Below are 20165 nucleotides of genomic sequence, written 5' to 3'. Positions count from 1 at the left end.
TTTGATGTGCAAATAATTAATACAAATTTTATATATATGTACGGCACTGGGTTTATATATATATATATCGCTCATCTATGCCAAAAAAAATTTGGAAGCTGGCTACCTGGTCAGCGAACTAGAAGAGATCCATATTCATGCCATTCCAAAGAAAGATGATCCGACAGAATGTGGAAATCATTGAACAATATCATATGCAAGCAAAATTTTGCTGCAAATAGTTCAAAAATGTCTGCAGCTAAACATCGACGGGGAACTGCCAGAAATTCAAGCCAGATTCAGAAGAAGACATGGAACAAGGGATACAATTGCTGATGTCAAATGGATCTTGGCTGAAAGCAGAAAATGTCAGAAAGATGTCTACCTGTGTTTTACGGAGTATGCAAAGGCATTTGACTGTGTGGATCATAATAAATTATGGATAACATACAAAGAATAGGAATTCCAGGTGATTTAATTACGCTCATGGTGGAACCTGACATAGACCAAGAGGCAGTCGTTCGAACAGAACAAGGGGATACTGCGTGGTTTAAAATCAGGGAAAATGTGTGTTGGGGTTGTAGCCTTTCACCATACTTATTCAGTCTGTATTCTGAGCATATAATCAGAGAAGCTGGACTATACGAAGAAGAACGTGGCATCAGGATTGGAGGAAGACTCATTAACAACCTGCCATGTGCAGATGACACAACCTTGCTTGCTGAAAGCAAGAAGACTTAAAGCACTTACAGATGAAGATCAAAGACCACAGCCTTCAGTATGGATTACACCTCAACATAGAGAAAACAAAAATCCTCACAACTGGACCAACACACAACATCATGATAAATGGAGAAAATAAATATTGCCTGGGCCTAAATTTTTGCCAAGGAGCATTTAGTAACCTCCTCACTCTCCACCCCTTTGGAAAATTCCGTACTTCGTAACCTCATTTTTATGACAGGTAATTAAAAAAAAAAATCAAAGCTCAAGGAGACACATCAACTTAAAATAAAGCACTTAGGAAGTTAAACTCCAAGGAAAGACAATCTTTACATGCCAGTATTTGCTCTGGTTTTACCAGCTTTTAGCAGGTTATTAAGCATAATTGTCATCCATGACTTTATTTTAAAAGTACTACATAATGTTCCGAAATTGACATAATTATGTCTCTGAGGTATTGGTGCCTGATTTTGTAATTCTATACCATTTCCTCCAAACTGATCGACTTCCATGTAATTCAATGGCATCCATATTATTTACTCAGTAATCTGTAATTACATACTTTCTGTAATGAAGCACCTTATGTTTTATTGCCCTGTGCTCTCAGGAGCTCTGTAGGTCTCGATTTTAGAAAATTTGAAGTTGGAAGAGCTATTTTTTTTTCCCAAATGAGCATAATAAAGTAATGAAGAGGTTAATCAGTGTTTCCTTGATTATTTGAGGCAACCAAAAGGCAATACCACCTAATATACAATTACCATATTACTTTTAATATGCCTGCTTTTTTAATTTAAAGGTTGAATTCAATTAATGGTGGTAGCAGTATGTTAAATTTACTGTGAACATCTGCCTTAGGGAGTTTTTTTTTTATTTATTTTGAAATTAATTTTTTTCTATTGGAGACCAGCTTCTTTTTTATTTAATAAAGTGTATAATTAAGGTTATTTTTTTAATAAAATAATAAGTTTTAATTATTTAATAGATCACAATATTATTAATATATATGCACATAAATTATTCCAGATTACCTGAATTTAGATCATTTAAGTTTCCAAAGCATTCACTCTAGGAATTTGATTCCTTGAATAGATTTGGTGAGCTAAAGTATATCCATATAATCATTCTAGAAGCGTTATCCATTTAAAGTTATAAATGTAAAGTATCGTATTTGTCTTTTTTTTCTTTCTGCTTTTTTTTTCAGAATTTTCATTAATCTTTGTTTCCTTAATTAAGCACATGAGGGAGTATGTATAGGTATGAACACCGAGGGCACATGCGAAAATGATAAAGAGAAGTAGCTTGGCTGGTGTAGTTAGAGGAGCCAAAGTAAAAATTAGAAGCAGTTGATGAGACTATTGGAGTTTGGATTGAATCTGGTGAGCCCTGACTTCAAAAGGGATAATGTGATTAAAGTTATAGTTTAGTAATGGGTGAGACAGTAGCAGAAAATTCAACTTGTTGATTCATATAGCAGTAAGCCAGGAATGAGTGGTAGACTTGGGGAGGAAACTCTGATTCTGAGAGAGATTTCCTATGAAGGAGTAGTACACTTAGTTACTGTTTGAATTTGGAGATGAAGAAAAAATATCAAAGACCCAGAGGTTCCAAGCCTGGCAGATAATCAGAGATGAGAAAATTGTGATGCAGTCATTGGGTGTGTTTTTGCGTAGGGAATCTACATATGATTAAATCAGTTTTAGACAAGTTGGCTCTAAGATGATGGGATATCTTGTAAATAACATTATTCAAGAGTAGCTAATGATTTGGGCCTGAAATGGGAATAAGAGTTAATAGTGGGGATGTGACTTAAGGCGTCTCCATCATAGAAAGGACCTAGAAGTCTTAAAACTGAGATAACTTCATGGAGTGCAAGGAAACAAAAGCCACAGATTGTCCAGTGCCACTTTGGTCTTATTTCTCTCTCAGCAGCTTGTTTCAATTTCATCAGAAGGCAGCAATGGGATTGCTAGGTGGACAAATATATTCTCATCAATTGAGAAAGAACCCATCCATGCTCAGTCATACGAGCTCTCTTTTGGAGCATATAATTGAACTACTCTTAAGAAATTATTGAGGGATTGACACCTAGGCTTAAAGGTAAATCCTTCCCTCTTCCATATTGAAACATCAGTGTAAATTACAATATTGAGTTACGATAATGCATATCAGCATTACATACCTTTAGTTTCTTAAGTCAAGCAAGTGGCGATTGATAGCCTCTTATGCATCGCTGACCATGGCTTGTACCTTGTAATCCTCTACTGCTTTCAAATTGGACAAGAGATTGATTCTTGACCCAGAGACAAATATTTATAGATCGGTCTATTGCATAAGAGCTAGGTAGTCTTGAGTGCATCTCCCCCCTAAAAAAGTTGTTTTATATCAATCAAATTAATTTGATTCTCTTTCTTGGGGAATTTGACTCAAAGACACAAAGAGGGAGAATTAGTTGGCAAATGGCAGAGAAGAAATAAAAACAAACACTAAGAGTAGGCACACATTTGTATACTTGGTGATGGTCTACCATTACTGTTGTGGTGTGTGACTGCATTCTCCTGAGGGCAGTTCTCAAAAATCCACTTCTATCCCACACTTAACCTCAAACTTGTTCTACTATGCACTGAGGAAGATACAAAGATGCATTTGACCTCATAGTGGTGCCCTGGAAACTAAAACTATTTCTTTCCCTGTCCTCTCTCCCCCACTAGGATTGTGTCTTATGAAGATGTTTAGGTTTATTATATGATTTTATATTCTGATATGGCAGTCCAGTTGAAGCCCAGAAGTAAGGAGCAAGGTCTTCTGTAAAAGAGTTGAATTTACCCAGTCAGTGTTAGTGAGAGGCAGATTCTCAGATAAGAAGTTAAAACTTATCAGGAGGTTTCCCACTGGTCTTTGAAAAAACTCTCTTATATTTTTCTGACCATTCTTTTGGAACTGGACTTCAAGGACTCTTAATGTAAATCCACATAGAAGTGTGTGTGCAATTGTTGCTTCATTATTCTCTTTTTTTTTTATTGAAATGATTGTTACCAAGATCTTTCAGCACCTTAGAGGCAGATTGTGAGCTCTAATGGTGTCTGTACCAGCATGGCATTGACATTGAGAGGGTGTACTCTAGAGCAGGAGTTGTTGTTGTATGCCATCAGGTCGATTTTCTAACCATGGCGACCTCATGTGACAGTAGAACTGCCCTATAGGGTTTTCGTGGATGTAATCTTTACGGGAACAGATTGCCAGGTCTTTGTCCTGTGGAGCTGCTGGGTGGGTTTGAACCACCAACTTTTCGTTAAGCCGCCGAGCATTTAACAGTTGTACCACCAGGGACCCAGAGAACAGGGGTAGGCAAACTTTTTTCTGTATAAAACCAGATAGTAAATATTTTAGGCTTTAGGGGCCATATAGTCTCTGTCACAACTACTCAACCGCCCTTATAACACAAAAGCACCCACAGACAATATGTAATGAATGGGTGTGGCTTAGTTCCCACAGAAGTTTATTTATGGATTTTGGAATTTATGGAATTTGAATTGTATGAATTTTTCATGTGTCACAAAATATTATTCTTCTTTTGATTAATTTAAACCATTTAAAAATTTGAAAACCGTTCTTAGCTCTTGGGCCATGCAAAAATTAGCAACAGACTGGGTTTGGCCCCAAGGGCCATAGTTTTCCAGTCCTGGAGCCCTGGTGTGCAGTGATTAAGAGTTCGGCTGCTAACCAGAAGATCGGCAGTTCAAATCCACCAGCCACTCCTTGGAAACCCTAGGGTGCAGTTCTATAGGGTCACTATGAGTTGGAGTCGACTCGATGGCAACAGGGTTTCTTTTTTAGGTTCTAGAGACATGTCCTTTGGGTTCTAATGCTGTTCTGTCACATACCAGCGATATGACCTTGAATTAGTTACTTCACCTAAATATTCCTCAGTTTGTTTACCGATAAAATGTTTGGATGTGGGTAGTAAATGTAAATCCCTAGAACAGTGCCTGACATATAGTAAGTTATCAATAAATGTTAGTTATCGTTGCTCTTCCTACCTCCAAAACATCTTTCTTTTGAGAAGCTTAGATTTACTTTTTTTAATGATTTTGAATTGAGTTAAATTTGTTCTTCTTCCAAGTTTGTTTTTTCTTAGTTTTCCCTTCACAAACGTTCCATTCCCTTAGTAAATGATTCATTCTGATAAGACACACAGAGTATTTCAAAGATCTTTTTGAAATATTAATTATTTAAAATACTGAATGTGAGATATTTTACCAGAGGCATCAACAGTGGTTTTTCTGGTAAGCGTTAACATTCGGGTTTATTGGGTGTTTGTTTATTTATAGAATGTGTAATTTTCTTCTCCCAATCTTCTAGCATATAGGTAACTGGAAAAAAATTGAATAAGAATAAACAGTATTTTTAACTAAAGTTTACTATCAAACAGTTTTACCTCAGGCAAACTGCCAAAAACGTACCTCCAGCCAAAAAATTTCTTTTCTGAATTCTACTATTAGAAATCCATTCATCCAAGTGTTAACAAACTCCCCTTTAAGATGCAAATACATCAGGGAAGGTTAACTAACTAATTTAGTTCCCCTGACAAAATTTTAGGAAGCACAAACCACATAAATATTTGGAGAGAAATCACCATGCCTTTCCTCATTCATCACTTTGGTGTGGAATATCCATTTACCTGTGACCCCCTAATACAGTATTTATCACAGGATAAAATGTGCCTGAAATTTAACCTTAAATAACAAAAAAAATTTAAGGAAGAGTAACATTCACTATGAAGCTTACCTGCAATCTGATTATTTACTCACTAAAAAAAAAAAAAAAAAGGAAACTTAATTTCCTCTTCCGGCAAGGAGATGAGAAACACAACAGGATGAATGAACTCCCTAACCAACATTTTCCCCTGTAGTTTTATTTTTAATTGCTCTGAGATTGATTTGGCTTTCTGGTGCATACCACTGCACAAGACCTCACCTGGGAACATAATGGTTCTCTGTTGTGTTCTACAAATTTTCAACTACTGCATAACGTAATTACCACACTGCCCCTAGCTCATAGTGGGTTTCTGGTAATTTCTTCTAAACTCCTGTGTCCTCTTTTTCCTCTTGTAAGTTTTCTTTTGAGCAGGAGCATCTGCCTTCATTATTTCACTTAGAATTTTATACATTCTATTTAAGCCCTCTTTTAATCTCTTTGGAATAATATCTTGATTTTCTTAAGCTCTTCTCAATGGCCATAAATAGCTTCATAGTCTATTATCTTAGTTACCATCTGTTGGTTTTCCAAGTCACTGTTATCCCCATTATTCACCTACTTCCAATTAAACCCCCGAATAAACACAACTTTCCCATCAGGTAGAGACTTGTGGCCTGCTGTACAAGTTGCTCAGGCCTTTTTTTTTTTTAATGTCTGTTGATACAGTGCTTTGCCAACTGGTCTGATTTCTCTCCGACTCATTTAATGATATTACTAGTACTCTTACCAACAGATAGTAAGGCCCTGCAGTGTAATGTGTTATTTTCACCATATTGTGGTAGCCTTTTACTTAGTCTTCATTACCTCTTGTTGCTCCATGCTAAATTTTAAGAGCTATTTGTCAGCCCTGTGCCTTCATGTTTTTAGATCCGAGAGAAGGGATTTTGTTTCTCTCTTTTGTGATAAGTGAGCAGTCATCTAATTTTGTGTCGTCTACAAATCCATACATCGTGCAGCATGTTCTTAATCTGGACCATGATAGATAATGTGAAAAAGATTGAAGCTAATACTGACTTTTTTTTTTTTGCTCTCCACTTGTCACCACCTTCTTATGCTGTCACCTTCCATTTACTACTGCTGATGACCTTGCTCACAGAACCAATTTTCCTTTTCTATTTAGTCTTTCATCAATAATGCCAAAATTGACCATCCTACGTTGCCCAGGGTTATATGAAGAATAATATTTGTCACTGCAGATTAAACTCTATTCTTTGTATAATTCATCTCTCTCCCACTCTGGTCTGTTTTGCATACTACTATAAAGCTGATCTTAAATTCCACCTTCATTACATTACCGTCCTGTTGAAAATTCACCAATGGCTTTTTAGAGCCCATTGACGCAACTACAAGTTTTTTACCTTGGCATCTAAGGCCCTTGAGAACTCTGGCCTTACCTATATAACTGTAACTCCTGTCTTTCAAGTCTGTTGCTGTCTTCCTGGTTTATCATTTACACCATGCTTATTTTATTTCAGGGAGCTACACTGATTCAAAATGACCTTGCCTTTTTTTTCTCACTTAAAAGTATATGATATAAATAGACAAAACTAATATTTGAAGATAGAAATCAGAACAGAGGTTGTCTCTGAGTGCTAGGGGCATGAGAGAATTTTCTGGGGTGATGGAAATGTTCAACATCTTGATTGTTTTAGCGGTTACGTGGATGTATGTATTTGTCAAAACTCATCAGACTGCATACTTAAACCGCATTTCACCATTTGTAAATTTTAACACACGCAGAGAGAGAGGGAAAGAGAATACTAGGAGTTAAGTAATCTAGATTTTAGTGTCTTTTATCCAGTCATTTTGGAGCTCTGGTGGCATAGTGGTTAAGAGCTACGGCTGCTAACCAAAACGTTGGCAGTTTGAATCCACCATCTGCTCCTTGAAAACCCTATAAGGCAGGTCTACTCTGTCCTAAAGGGTCTCTGTGAGTCGATATCAACTCGAAGGCAACAAGTTAGGTTTTTGGTTTTTTATCCAGTCATTATTCAACCTTTTTTTAAAATCTGATTCTGTGCCATGTACGTGGAATAATAATACCTAAAAGCCAATAAACCAAACCCATTGCCATAGAGTAAATTCCGACTATAACAACCCTATAGGACAGAGTAGAACTGCCCCATAGGGGTTCCAGGGAGCAACTAGTGGATTTGAACTGCCTACCTTTTGATTAGCAGCTGAGCTCTTAAGCACTGCGCCACCAGGGACCCACAGTAATACCTAAAGTGCCATAGAAATGTAATGTTTTCAGAGGCTTAACTCCTATTTCCTCCATGAAATCTTCCCTAACCCCTCGAGCGCATAGACAGCATAGTTTTATTTTTTAAAATGATTTCATATGCATAAGTGTTATCTCATGCGGGAAGTGTCCCACCCTTACAAGAAACATTCAGGTTTTTGGGGGTCACTTAATACCGGTTGATAGCAACTTTCTCCAACTTTACGCAGCTCAACTTTTCAGAAAGTCGTAATTATGCAACTGAGAATTCAAGGACGCCATAGTAGTGAATTAAAGCCATTATGTCCTGGCTGTTAGAATTTTAGGAAATTATTTTTATAGTACTGGCTTTAGTTCAGTAATTTTCAAGACAGAATGAAGTAGAGTCTTAGGTAATAAGAGTGTCCAAGATATTAAGTGCTTAGTTTCCTAGAGGAATAAGGTTATCCTAATTAATAATTTTTTATAAAAAGGAAAGGGAACTCAGAGTATTTTCAAGAACTGTGACAGGTTTGAGATTTAACACCATTTGCATGCTAACAAATTAGCCAGTCATCTTTTCAAGGATTCTGACAGAAGACATGAGACTACTGGGTCAGAGACAAAAGACTTTATTCCTCGTGGTATAGCAAGCAGTATGAGCTACATACTCACCTCGACTTCCCTTGTCCCATAACTCCTATGGGATAATGCAAAGGTGGGCCCAGTTGGATGCTACATGCACAGTGGGTTGTCATCATTTCTGAGGGACCCCAGGCTTAGGAAACTTCAAACTTTATAATGTGCTGAGAGCAAACCAGCCTGATATATTCCCTGGAAGAGGCATGGTCTGTCTTTGAAGCAAACAAACATACCCTCTGCTTTAGAGGGAGACTCTATCACTGTCTTCCAAGGCTGTTCATTGTACAAACATCCTTGAAAAGATAGCCCAGAACACAGGCCATTAGTACCTCTATTCCTCAGATGTGCAGAAATGTTAGAGACCCGTAGAAGGTTATGTTTAAATAAGTACGTGCTAGCCATTGGGTATTAGCCTTGCACCAAGGATGCAGCAGATGTAATTAATTTACTTAGTGTCAATTTTAATTTTTAGCGTCTCCAAACACTTTTTTTAATGGTTGTTTAATTAATTTTTTTATTGTACCTTAGATGAAGGTTTATAGAACAAACTAGTTTCTCATTAAACACGTATTGTTTTGTGATGTTGGTTACCAACCCCACGACGTGTCAACACTCCCTTCTTGATCTTGGGTCCCCTATCACCAGGTTTTTCTGTTCCCTCCTGCCTTCTAGTCCTTGCCTCTGGGCTGGTGTGTCCCTTTAGTCTCGTTTTGTTTTATGGCCCTGTCTAATCTTTGGCTAAAGGGTAAACCACAGGAGTGACTTCATTACTAAGCCAAAGGGTGTCCGGGGGCTATACTCAGTCTCTCTCAGGTCAGTAAGTTTGGTCTTTTTTGTGAGTTAGAATTTTGTTCTCCATTTTTCTCCAGCTCTGCCTGGGACCCTCTATTGTGACCACTGTCAGAGTAGTTGGTGATGGTAGCTCGGTACCATCTAGTTATGCTGGACTCACTCTGGTAGAGGCCATGGTAGTTGTGGTCCATTAGTCCTTTGGACTAATCTTTCCCTTGTGTCTTTAGTTTTCTTCATTCTCCCTTGCTCCCCAAGGGGTGAAACCAGTGGAGTATCTCACCAGTGTTGAATGTAGAACATTTTCTTTATAAACTATGTTATGCCAATTGAGCTAGATGTTCTGTGAGACCATGGTCCCCACAACCCTCAGCTCAGTAATTCAGTCCCTCAGGGAGTTGAGAACTATCTGTGGAGCTTCCATGACCTTGCCTTGTACAAGTTGTGTTGGATTCCCCACTATTGTGTATTGTCTTACTCTTCACCAAAGTTACCGCTTATCTATTGTCTATGTGGAAACCCCAGTGGCATAGTGGTTAAGAGATATAGCTGCTAACCTAAAGGTCGGCAGTTTGAATCTACCAGGCACTCCTTGGAAACTGTATGGGGCAGTTCTACGCTGTCCTGTGGGGCCGTTGTGAGTTGGAATTGAATCGACAGCAATGAGTTTTATTGTCTATTTAGTGTTTTTCCATCCCCACTCCTCCCCTCCCTCATAACCATCAAAGATTCTTTTTGTGTGTAAACCTTTTCATGAGTTCTTATAGTAGTCATCTCATACGATATTTGTCCTTGTGTGATTGACTTATTTCCCTCAGCATAATGCTCTCTAGATTTATCCATGTTGTGAGATATTTAGCAGATTCATCATTGTTTTTTATTGTTGCATAGTACTCCATTGTGTGTATGTACTATAGGCAGTTTATCCATTAATCTGTTGATGGGCATCTAGGTTTTTTCCATCTTTTTGCTATTGTGAACAATGCTGCAGTGAACGTGAGTATGCATATGTCTATTCGTGTAACAGCTCTTACTTCTCTAGGATATATTCCTAGGAGTGCGATTGCTGGATCACATGGTATTTCTATTTCTAGCTTTCTAAGGAAGTACCATATTGTTTTCCAAAGTGGTTGTACCATTTTGTATTCCCACCAGCAGTACATAAGCATCTCCAAATACTTTGGGGAAATTAAGTCAATACAACATAGGTAAATGTTGATGCTAAAAATTTAGCTCAGCAGGCATTTAGCATCTACTGAATGACTAACACTGTAGAAATATGAAAAAGAAGGTATAAAAATGGCATAGCAGAGGCACCTGACCTCCTCATCTAACTTTACAAGGGGGGAGGGAATCATCAGTATCAACAGTCTAAGGCTTATTGCCGTGAGATAGAGGTCAGACATACCTCCACCCTCCAACCTTTTTACTAATTCTGACACCAGCTGTTAACCCTCCCAAGGTACTCTCTACTTCTCTGCTGGGTTCAATGATTTGTTGCAATGGCCACACAGAACTCACAGACCACACTCTCAGTTTTAGGGTTTATTAGAGAAGTAACAGGTTACAATTCAGGATCAGAAACGACTCAGTTTACAGTTATTCAGTCAGGACAGCCTTTTCTCGCCATGCCCACAGGCAGGCCTCTATCTGGCCCTCAGCCCCTCGGCCCAGCCTCTGCCCTGCTCAGGCAAGTGTTATAACGCTCTTTAGCTCCACCAGTAAGTACCTGGAGGCACCCCACTCCACCAGTAAGCCTTGGCCTAAAAGCGCTCAGCTCTCTTGCTCTGAGGGTTGGCAAGCGGAACTTAGCCAACAAATGCCTGGAGGCACCCCACTCTGCCAGAAAGTCTCCTGCCCAAAGGCACTCAACTCTTCTTGCTCAGTGGGTTAGCACACTTTCTGTAACCGCCTGGCTGTGTGGACTGGGAAGCCTACTGTGGTGTCTCACGCCAGTCTCCTGGTTCTGCTGCTGCTGTTTCTCTGCCGCTGCTGTTTCTCTGCCACTGCTTCTTGCCATGTGGCACCATCTCTGGTGTTACAGCTCTCTTTCTCTGTCTCCTGGATCTAGGAGATTCTCAGCTCAGAGACCCCAGATCCAAAGGACGCATTCCACTTGCATCTCTTCTTCTTAGTGGTAGTGAGGTCCCTCCTTCCCGTCTCTCGGATGGCTTATTTTAAGCCTAGCTGGATGACAAAACTAACCAGTTCCCTCATTAGGGCTCCATACACCTTATTTGTATGGTCCTTTTTCTTCACAGTGGTGCCATGCACTTGATTTGCATTGTTAGCAAGCTGTCTAATGCCCTTGGTGTGTCACAAGCATCTTATCTGCATGGTCCCACCTAGTCATTTGGTGGAAGTTACAAGACCATGCAAGAAAGGCCATATAAAAACAATTCATCACACTGCAGAAGGTACAACCCGAGCCTTTCATTTTACCCTATGATAAGCAGCTCACGTAGAGCCCACAGGCTGCTTGTGGCCCACCTAACTCTTTAATATTATCTGTAATTAATTTTAGAATGAAAGATTAAAAAGTTGCCTCTGAATTGTTACTTCTCAGATATGTCCATATGTTATCATTTTAGTGGCTAAAAAGCATTACCGCATTTCTCCTAGATATTCTTTTACTGAGTAAAGAGGTATGATAAGTTGTAAGAAAATACATTTCTATGCAATTCAATAAAGTTATTTTCTTTTTCAATGAAAAAAAGAAACATAAAAAATATTTTTCATGGGTTTGTCTTCATAGATCCCCCCCATAAAAAAAAAAAAAAAAACTCACTGCTTATCACATCTAAGTAGGAATTAATGGTTCTATAAACTTGGAAATTCTAAGTGAACTGTCAACGGTCAACATACGAAATTTCACTGAAACTCATTTAAAATGTAGGATAACTTCTTTCAAATGATCATGTTGGTTTCTGTTTTGTTTTAGGAAGACAAATTGCAATATAAATTGATCCTGCAATATATTCCTAAAACCTTGATTTAGTAGGGTTCAACATTTCATGCAAATCACTCAGCTCCTTTGAAAGTTATCATGGAACAAATAAAAAATTAATGGTGGACTGAAAACCTGGATCTCTTTTCTTTAATCCATCAGTGATATTTACAAAGATCTGGCTTTTCTAACAGAACCATCTAGTACATGCATTCTCAACAGGAATGATACCAACTCCAGGGATTATTGGGGAAGGGACAGAGAAAAACCTTAGATATTATAGTGATTTGTGAGTGAGAGTATATAAACAGATATACATTATATATGAGGTATTAAATTTTAATGGAGGGGGAGGGGTTGGGAAAAAGATACCTAATAGGGCCCCTTGGTGGAGAAAGTTGTGATAATGGGGAAAAAATGTTTGAGAAACACTGATCTAGCATAATAAAATTCTGATAAGTGTTATCAAGTGGCAACCATTAAATTAAGCAAAGGAATTTATTTTTAACCCCTCTGTACTTTTACATATTTTTCCCATCTTTTTAGTCTATACACAATATAATGGTATTAAAGATTTTTAATGAAGCAACATCTATGATGTCATTATGCTATATAATTTTTTCATGTTTACATATTATTTATGTAAAACCACAAATACATACTGTTTTTATTCTGTTCTTTGCACTTATATCATATTTTCATCTTTCTACATAGTTTTCATAATTACTATTTTAATGACGATACATGAAATTCAGTTGTGCTATTGTTCTTTCCCAGTCTATACTTCTGTAGCTACAAATTACTTCCTTGTTTTCTCTGCAGTTCTGGCTCTCCTGACTACCTCTTAAAAGTTGAGGTGCTCCTCACAAAATGGTGCTCTTCACAAAATGTCCCAGTGCAATCTCAGCCATCTCCTTATCACACTGAAATCTTTAGCTCCAGCCAAGACTTCAAATCTGAATTCCAGACATTTCCAACTTCTTACTGGATATCTCTACTTAGATATTCCTTAGACCTCTCAAACAGATCATCACCTTTTCTCAAATCTGTTCTTCTGTTTATTCTTGGTCATCTAGACTACTTCCTTCCTCTTAATCTCACCCTTCCAGCTAAGTCCTATTGATTGTATTGTTTTTATTGTATTACTGTCTTCAAAATATCCATCTTCCCCATTTACTCTGCTGTCACCTTAATTCAGGCCCTTAGCTCATACTTAGACAATTGCAGTACATTCCTAAAAATCTCTCTGCCTTAATTCTTGCCATCTTCCATAATGTTCTCTGACTATTCTTTCTAAAGCATAAATCCGATCAAGTCACTTTCTGTTCCTTATAGCTGTGCTGCCCAATGTAGTAGCCACGAGCTACACGTGGCTATTGAGCACTTGAAGTGTGGCTAATCTGAATAAGAATTTTTGAACTGTAAAATACACACTAGATTTTGAAGACTTAGTCTGAAAAAAAATGTAAAATACCTGCTTAATAATTTTATATATTGGGTTAAATAAAATATTTAATATATTAAAATTAACTTTACCCTTTTCTTTTACTTATATAACATGGCTACTAGAAAATTTAAATTTCTTATGTGACTCACATTCGTGGCCTGCATTATGTATCTATTGGACAATACTGGCTTATAGGATAGAGTTTAAACCCCATATCATAGATTACGATCTTTTATCTGACTGAATGTTCCTAGGTGGCACCAGCGATTTGTAATGGGCTGCTAGCCTAAAGGTTGATGGTTTGAACCCACCCAGCAGCCCTGCAGAAGAAAGACTTGGCAGTCTGCTTCTGTAGAGATTACAATGGAGAAAACCTATGGAGCAGTTCTGCTTTGTAACACATGAGGTTGCCATGAGTCAGAATCAACTCAACAGCAGCAGATTTGGTTTGGTTTTGGATCACCTGCCAGCTGCCATGCAAAGAGGGCTAGTCTTTTTTTTTTTTAAGAGGGCCAGTCTCAGTGTCAGATTGATCTGAGTTCATACCAGGGCCCCATCACATACCAGCTGTGTGATATGGAACCAGATGCTTAAACTCTCTAAATTTCAGTATCTGCAGCTGATAGAGAGAGATGATACCTATCTCAAAGTACCTAATGCATAAAGTTTAATTCCCCCAGATACATCCTAGCCATGCCAAACTACTTTCAGTCCCTCTTTTCTTTGTATTGAAAAGAGCAGGTGATGAGTAACATGTATCTGTGACCTTATAATATTCCTAAAAGTGTACAATTCCCTTCCTTATCACTTTCCATTTGTTTTTCCTACTTTCACCACATATTAGACCTGAGAACCTCTGTTTCCTTTTATTGTTTCATTTAATATCCTGTCCTAGAGAGTTCATTTTAAGAGTATGTTATTGTAACATTGAAGAAGTTTCAAGTCAAATGAAGAGCGAAATCAAAAAGATTTTATCTTGTTCTTGCCCCATAAGAGAATATAATTTTATTCTGTGATCTGATATCCCATAGTCAATTCTTTAAACAAAGTAGAATTTAAATTTAACCTTGGAATACCATCTGAAAAAATGTCTTCTCCCTCATTTTCCTTTTTTCTTCTCTGAACCCTCCTGCCTACAAATATCCTCTACCTCAGAGTCACACGTTTAGCTACCGCTCAAATAAGTCACCTAGTTAAGGACGTTTATTTCAGTTAGGCCAATGGGGAAAAGGGAGCTCAGCTCACAGTGGGTTATCCACAGCGCAGTAGAGACTTTATGGCAATTGATACCTCAAGACAAACGTTCTGATAAATCTTAAAAGTGTTTTTGATGGCCTGATTTGTCAAAGATAAGAGTATGGTGAAATGTTTTAAATGCGTTTCTGTTAGGAACATCTTTTGAGTACTCCGCTCACGGATTCTTAACAGTTCTTTCCCATAGGCAACGTTTAGAAACACAACAGCATTTTAAAAGGGATGATGAGACTCAGAAACCTCTGGCTGATGTCTCTCAAATGGAAAATGTGGCCTTTCAGATAATGTGGTCACCTTTTCCTTACACAATATCAGCATTTTGAAATGAGGAACGGATATGGATTAGGTAGGAACTGAATGCAAATGTATTTTGCAAATAGTGTCTTTTGAGATAATCGCAGATGATGGCTGAATGCTGAAGGTATTAATACAATCAGTATTTAACCTTGTGTAACTCTGCTTCATCAAATCACACCCTGCGCATTGATTGCATTAAAGCTGGGTCAGTGGTTTCTTGCTTAGGAATATCTTATAAGAATCTTAACAGGAAGGCAGCAGTCGCTGATCAGCTACTGTTTATTTGCATACTGAGCATGTCATCAATAAGACAAAAGACAAGGTCTTTAAGTTGAAAGAACAGTGGGATTGGCATGAATTTTGCTTAATGGTGCGTAATAAGCAAAGTAGTCTGTGGTGCCAGAAACTGACAGGATCCATTATGTTAAAACAGATATATGTCTTTAATTTAGGGGTATATGTAAAGCTGACAGGAGTTTTTCCCTTTATTTTCCTGTAGTTTAACTTTAATTGCTCCAAGATTAATTCCAATGTCTCCCTTCCTGCAGAGGGTGATGAGACTGGTGTGATGGATAATCTTCTAGAAGCCCTACAATCAGGTGCAGCATTCCGAGACCGCAGAAAGCGAATCCCAAGGAATCCAGGTAAAAGCCATTCCAGTTCACATAGTGTTATACATATCAGTGTTCCTGTAGTATATGAATGTTCAAAGCCAAGAATGAAACAAAAAAAAGAAACTTCCCCATGAAGATTTTCTTTTATAAACTGATCTCAGTTCATGTGTGAAGTCTCAGCAGGCTTCAACATCTATGTGATCACAAGTTTCAACTTGGTAAGTGTATCTTCAAATAACGGTAGACTTTGTAAAAAGAAAAAAAAAACTCAGAAACAAGGATTTCCATTATGTTTAATATTAAATTTTTTTTTATTGTTATTTTACAAACGTGGTAGAAGGTGGTTTACAACTGTAAGTGTAATTAAATCACCAAAAGTAATTGGCCCTAAGGATGTCACCTTCTCTATTTACGGGTAAGGAAGCTAAAGACTTGCTTTCAGAGGCTATTTTGGTTTTGCAGTACAGATCGTTCTTGATTATTCATGTTAACAGTGAGAGGGGAGGCACAGATAATCCAAGATCCTAAAAATTCCCAAAACATTGGAATAAAATTTTATGTGTATATTTGAATAGTAACAGATAAAGTCACATTATGAACATTGGCCTCACGGGAGGAAAAACCATTTAAAAAAAAAAAGCCTCCCTCAATCAAGAGAATCTAGAAAGTTGTCCACCTTTTCTGGTCATACCCTATGGTTGAAGTAAATAAATAGCTCCTGTCCCAATAATCCAAGTAGGTTGAGCTGTCTACCTCCTCTAAGTAAGTTTTTATATTTTTAGTTTATACCATAACTTGAAGTAGAGGAATAAAGTAGGTATATTGATTTTAAAAAGCCTCTTCATGGGCTGTAAAGCTATATGGAGAAATGAATTTTATGAAAAAGGGAAAATGAATAGTAAATATGTAAGCCGTATAATTTAGATTAATAGGATTTGCCTTGAATAGCCTACAGTTCAAAAAATGCGCTATATTAGAATGGAAATTGGTAGCATTCAAAGCCATCATACTCCAACAAACCATTGAAAGAAATGGAGCCCAGTACAGAGTTATGAAAGCTGATGGCAGGAGGCAATATGCATTATATTCATATTTTTCATGTTTTGGCGACACTTGATTGGTATTTATAAACATTCCACCTCTGCTATTCATGGGCAGTCCCTGGGAGATTAGCCTAGAGGTAAGATTTGGTAGAAAGGAGAGAAGTGTTTTGGTTGAAGTATAAGACTGTTTTATGTATATAAAGACATTCAAGATGGTCTAAAATAAGAATGGAAGAATGGAGAAAAGAAAACTGAAATCTGTGTTTACATGCTCGTATTCGTTTTTTAAGGTAATGCTGCATGGCACAACATCAGGAGTGCTGCTAAATCTGTAACCATGAGGCAGCCATTCCACCTATCCTATCCTCTGTCTTTATCTTAAAATGAGAATGTTCTACCATGTTATCAGAGGTACCTCCCACTTCTTAAAGAAAATAAGAACCTTCACTGCTCTTTCTTGAACTATCAGAGCAAAATAGTCAGTGAAAGGCAGACTGAAATAATTTTTATATCTATTCAGTTCTCCGTTAAGCAACTGATAAGTAAAAGCATGTTATTCTGGGCCTTTAAAGAACTGCTATAATCTCACTAGGCTGTTTATTTTTAAAATACATTTGCTGGCCTCTGTCTGATTAGTCTCACAGCTCACATTGACTCTACAAAGACTGTACTGAGAAAAAGATCATTCCATGGGGTTTCTGTGAGTTTGGCACTCAAGGGAATATAGTGTTGTCAACTGTGAAACACCAAGGATATATTCACAAACTGCATAATTTTACATTACTGATTTTGAGTAATCCAAATTGAGGTGTACTTTAGCTGGAGTGTCTCCATGAACACATAGGGTCAAAAATATCAGCCTCTTTAGCTCTGGCAGTCATTCCAGGTGGCAGCAGCCAAAGCAAATGTCCAGAGGTGAAAAGAAGCTAGAAGTCAGCCGGTGACCGTAGTTGGTAAAGCATGTTGGATACCAGTAGAGGAAGAGGGAAAACAGTTTAGAAGTCTGCCAAAAATCTTTTCTGTCTCTTGCTTCTTTATAGAAGCAGTAGAAATGAGGACTTGTTCAAATTTCTTCATTGTCTTTGCCTTTCATAGCTAGATCATCATTTCCCTTTGGTCCCCTTTTGTTGTCATTTCCTTAGGCACCTTATTTCATTGTTTCCAAGATCCCATTGTCTGTGTATTTTGTTACACTTCGCCTGTTCAACATTGGCATCCTTACTCCTTTCCAGTAACCTTCAAAGTGATGAAATAAAAGCAGAAAAACCAAATTATAAAGAAGGCTAATTTCCCCCAAGTAAAATAAGGCGAACAGCCAGAAATTCTGAAATCAGAGTAGACCACAAACAGCAAAGATGTACTGCTCTGCTTGCCATTACCACTGTCATTCCTTACAGATGGAAATTACTTATGTACAATACAGAGCTCTACAATTGTGTTTCTGATTGCAGTGTTCAGTTCCAATATTTAAACAAAATTAGGTGATAGGCTATATTTTTCATTAGAAAATCCAAATATTAATAAATGGTATGATTAGTCACATAAATTATAAACCTTTCATACCGAGCCTATGCCCCATCCCCAACAGATACCACATTAGGTTACTTAGAAGGAGCCCCCAAATATTGCCTCTGGCCCATTCAGCTGAGTGTCCTGTCTCAGTTAAGGGTACTGAAAAGCATCTCATGGGAGGCTGTTATATCAGGAGTGATACTCAAAATATTAATAACGAATAAATAGCCAGTATGATGTATTCATGCATACTGTCTGAGTATCAACCAACATTATAGGCTTTGCTGATGTCAAATGCATAGACTGGGAAATGAGCCCTTACATATGCATTAATTTATTGTATATCTGCTCTGTGATACGGACTATGCTAAACATCATTGAAAGTACAGAAATAATTGAAATAAGATTTTCTTACTTATAAGCCCTTTATGTCTAGTAGGAAAGATTTTTATTAAAGTAAGGAAAGAACTACAGAATAAGGCAGAAAATAATAGGTATCATACAAGAGGTATCAATAACATACTGTGCGAATACAGAGGAGGGACATATACCTGATAGGAAATATCAGAAAAAGAATCATGGAGAAAAAGACTTTGAAAGATGCATAAGGATTTATGCAGAGGGAGGAGGGTTTGGAGGTGGGTAGAGTGGGCATTTTAGTGAAATAAAATGTCATTAAGTGTAAAGCATTTTGGGGGAATAGCAAATAGTACGATAAGTAAGAAAATGGGATATATAAAGTAGAAAAGTATGGCGATAATGCTGAAAAAGTTGTTTGATTCCACAACATGTAATGCTTGAATAAAAAAACTAAGGAGTTAGCTTATAATCCTTTAGGCAATAGGGATCTATTGAGGGTTTTTAAGTAGTGAAGTGGCATAATCAAAGTAACATAGGGGCAGAGGAGCAGCCAGGAATCAAAGATAATCCTAGAGTCTTTAGTTTGGCTAGGAGGAGACTTGGTTTACAAGAGAAAATTCATAAAATCAGGAAAAGGAGCAGTAATAGTAAAAAAATTCTCTTTTGGGCAAGTTAACCTGAAGGTGGTAGCAGAGCATTGAGGTCAAGATGTCCAGAAGATGCTTAGAAATATGGATATAAATTTGACAGAATGATTGGGTTGATGCAAGTTTTGGTTATAGTGTAGAAATGGAAATGATTTTGTTAGAGGCATTATGAAGAGAAAAGAGCCACAGAAAGAACCTTAAAAATGCCTCCACTTAGGGGCTAAAAGTAGAGCTAGCAAAAAGATAGACAAGAAGCAGTTAGGTAGGAGGAGAATCAAGACATCGTTGTCCTAGAAGCAAAGGAAGAGGGAAGAATTAAGAAGGCAAGAAAGGTGGGCATTTAAAAAATGACATGCTGCAGTGGAATCAAAAAGGATAAGGACCAATGAATTTGTCAATTGGAAGCTTTCTATTAACTTTTTGAGAGCACTCTTTCAATATTGTGTTGGAAGTGGGACCCAGAGTATAGGAGCTAAGCTATGAGTAGATGGTGAGGCTATAGGGACAGATAGTATTCATTTAACAATTGAGCAATTGTATTGAAGGTCTCCTAGGTGCCATATTCTGGGTTAGGTATTGAGATGCAAAAACAAACAGAACATTTGCCTCAAGAAGCTTTCACAGACTATTTGGAAAAACATGTATGTAAACCATGTGAAAAAATCACAATGCAGTGTTATATGTGCTGTCGTAGAGATAGGAATATTGTGGTTGTGCAGCACAGGAGTTAGATTAACTTCCCTCACCCACTTACTTCTCCTTTGTGTTTCCAGAATATGGACTATTCTTTCCACACATTTGGTGGGTGAAAGGAACATCTCAGTTTCCCTTAACAACCTATTATGGGTCTATCATTTATGAATTTTGCTAAATCTTTCTTGGCCTTCTTTATATATATTCCCAGCCTTTACTATCACTTAATGTAATAAGTTCCATATGTTTACAGTCCACTTTGT

General features: G+C 37.5%; 1 protein-coding gene across 6 annotated transcripts in view; it reads left to right on the top strand.

Moving 5' to 3' along the window:
* DIAPH2 (diaphanous related formin 2) overlaps window positions 1-20165 on the top strand; it is a 942090-nt gene that overhangs the window by 751717 nt on the left and 170208 nt on the right. For all 6 annotated transcript variants that reach the window (XM_049873110.1, XM_049873109.1, XM_049873108.1 and 3 more), the window contains one exon: window positions 15582-15677. In XM_049873110.1, the coding sequence (XP_049729067.1) occupies window positions 15582-15677 (96 nt within the window). The remainder of the gene's footprint in view (window positions 1-15581; window positions 15678-20165) is intronic.

Source organism: Elephas maximus, chromosome X (genome assembly GCF_024166365.1).
Source record: "Elephas maximus indicus isolate mEleMax1 chromosome X, mEleMax1 primary haplotype, whole genome shotgun sequence".
NCBI classification, from domain to species: domain Eukaryota; kingdom Metazoa; phylum Chordata; class Mammalia; order Proboscidea; family Elephantidae; genus Elephas; species Elephas maximus.
Note: the sequence above shows the minus strand (reverse complement) of the source record. Positions and strands in the feature narration are given on the sequence as shown.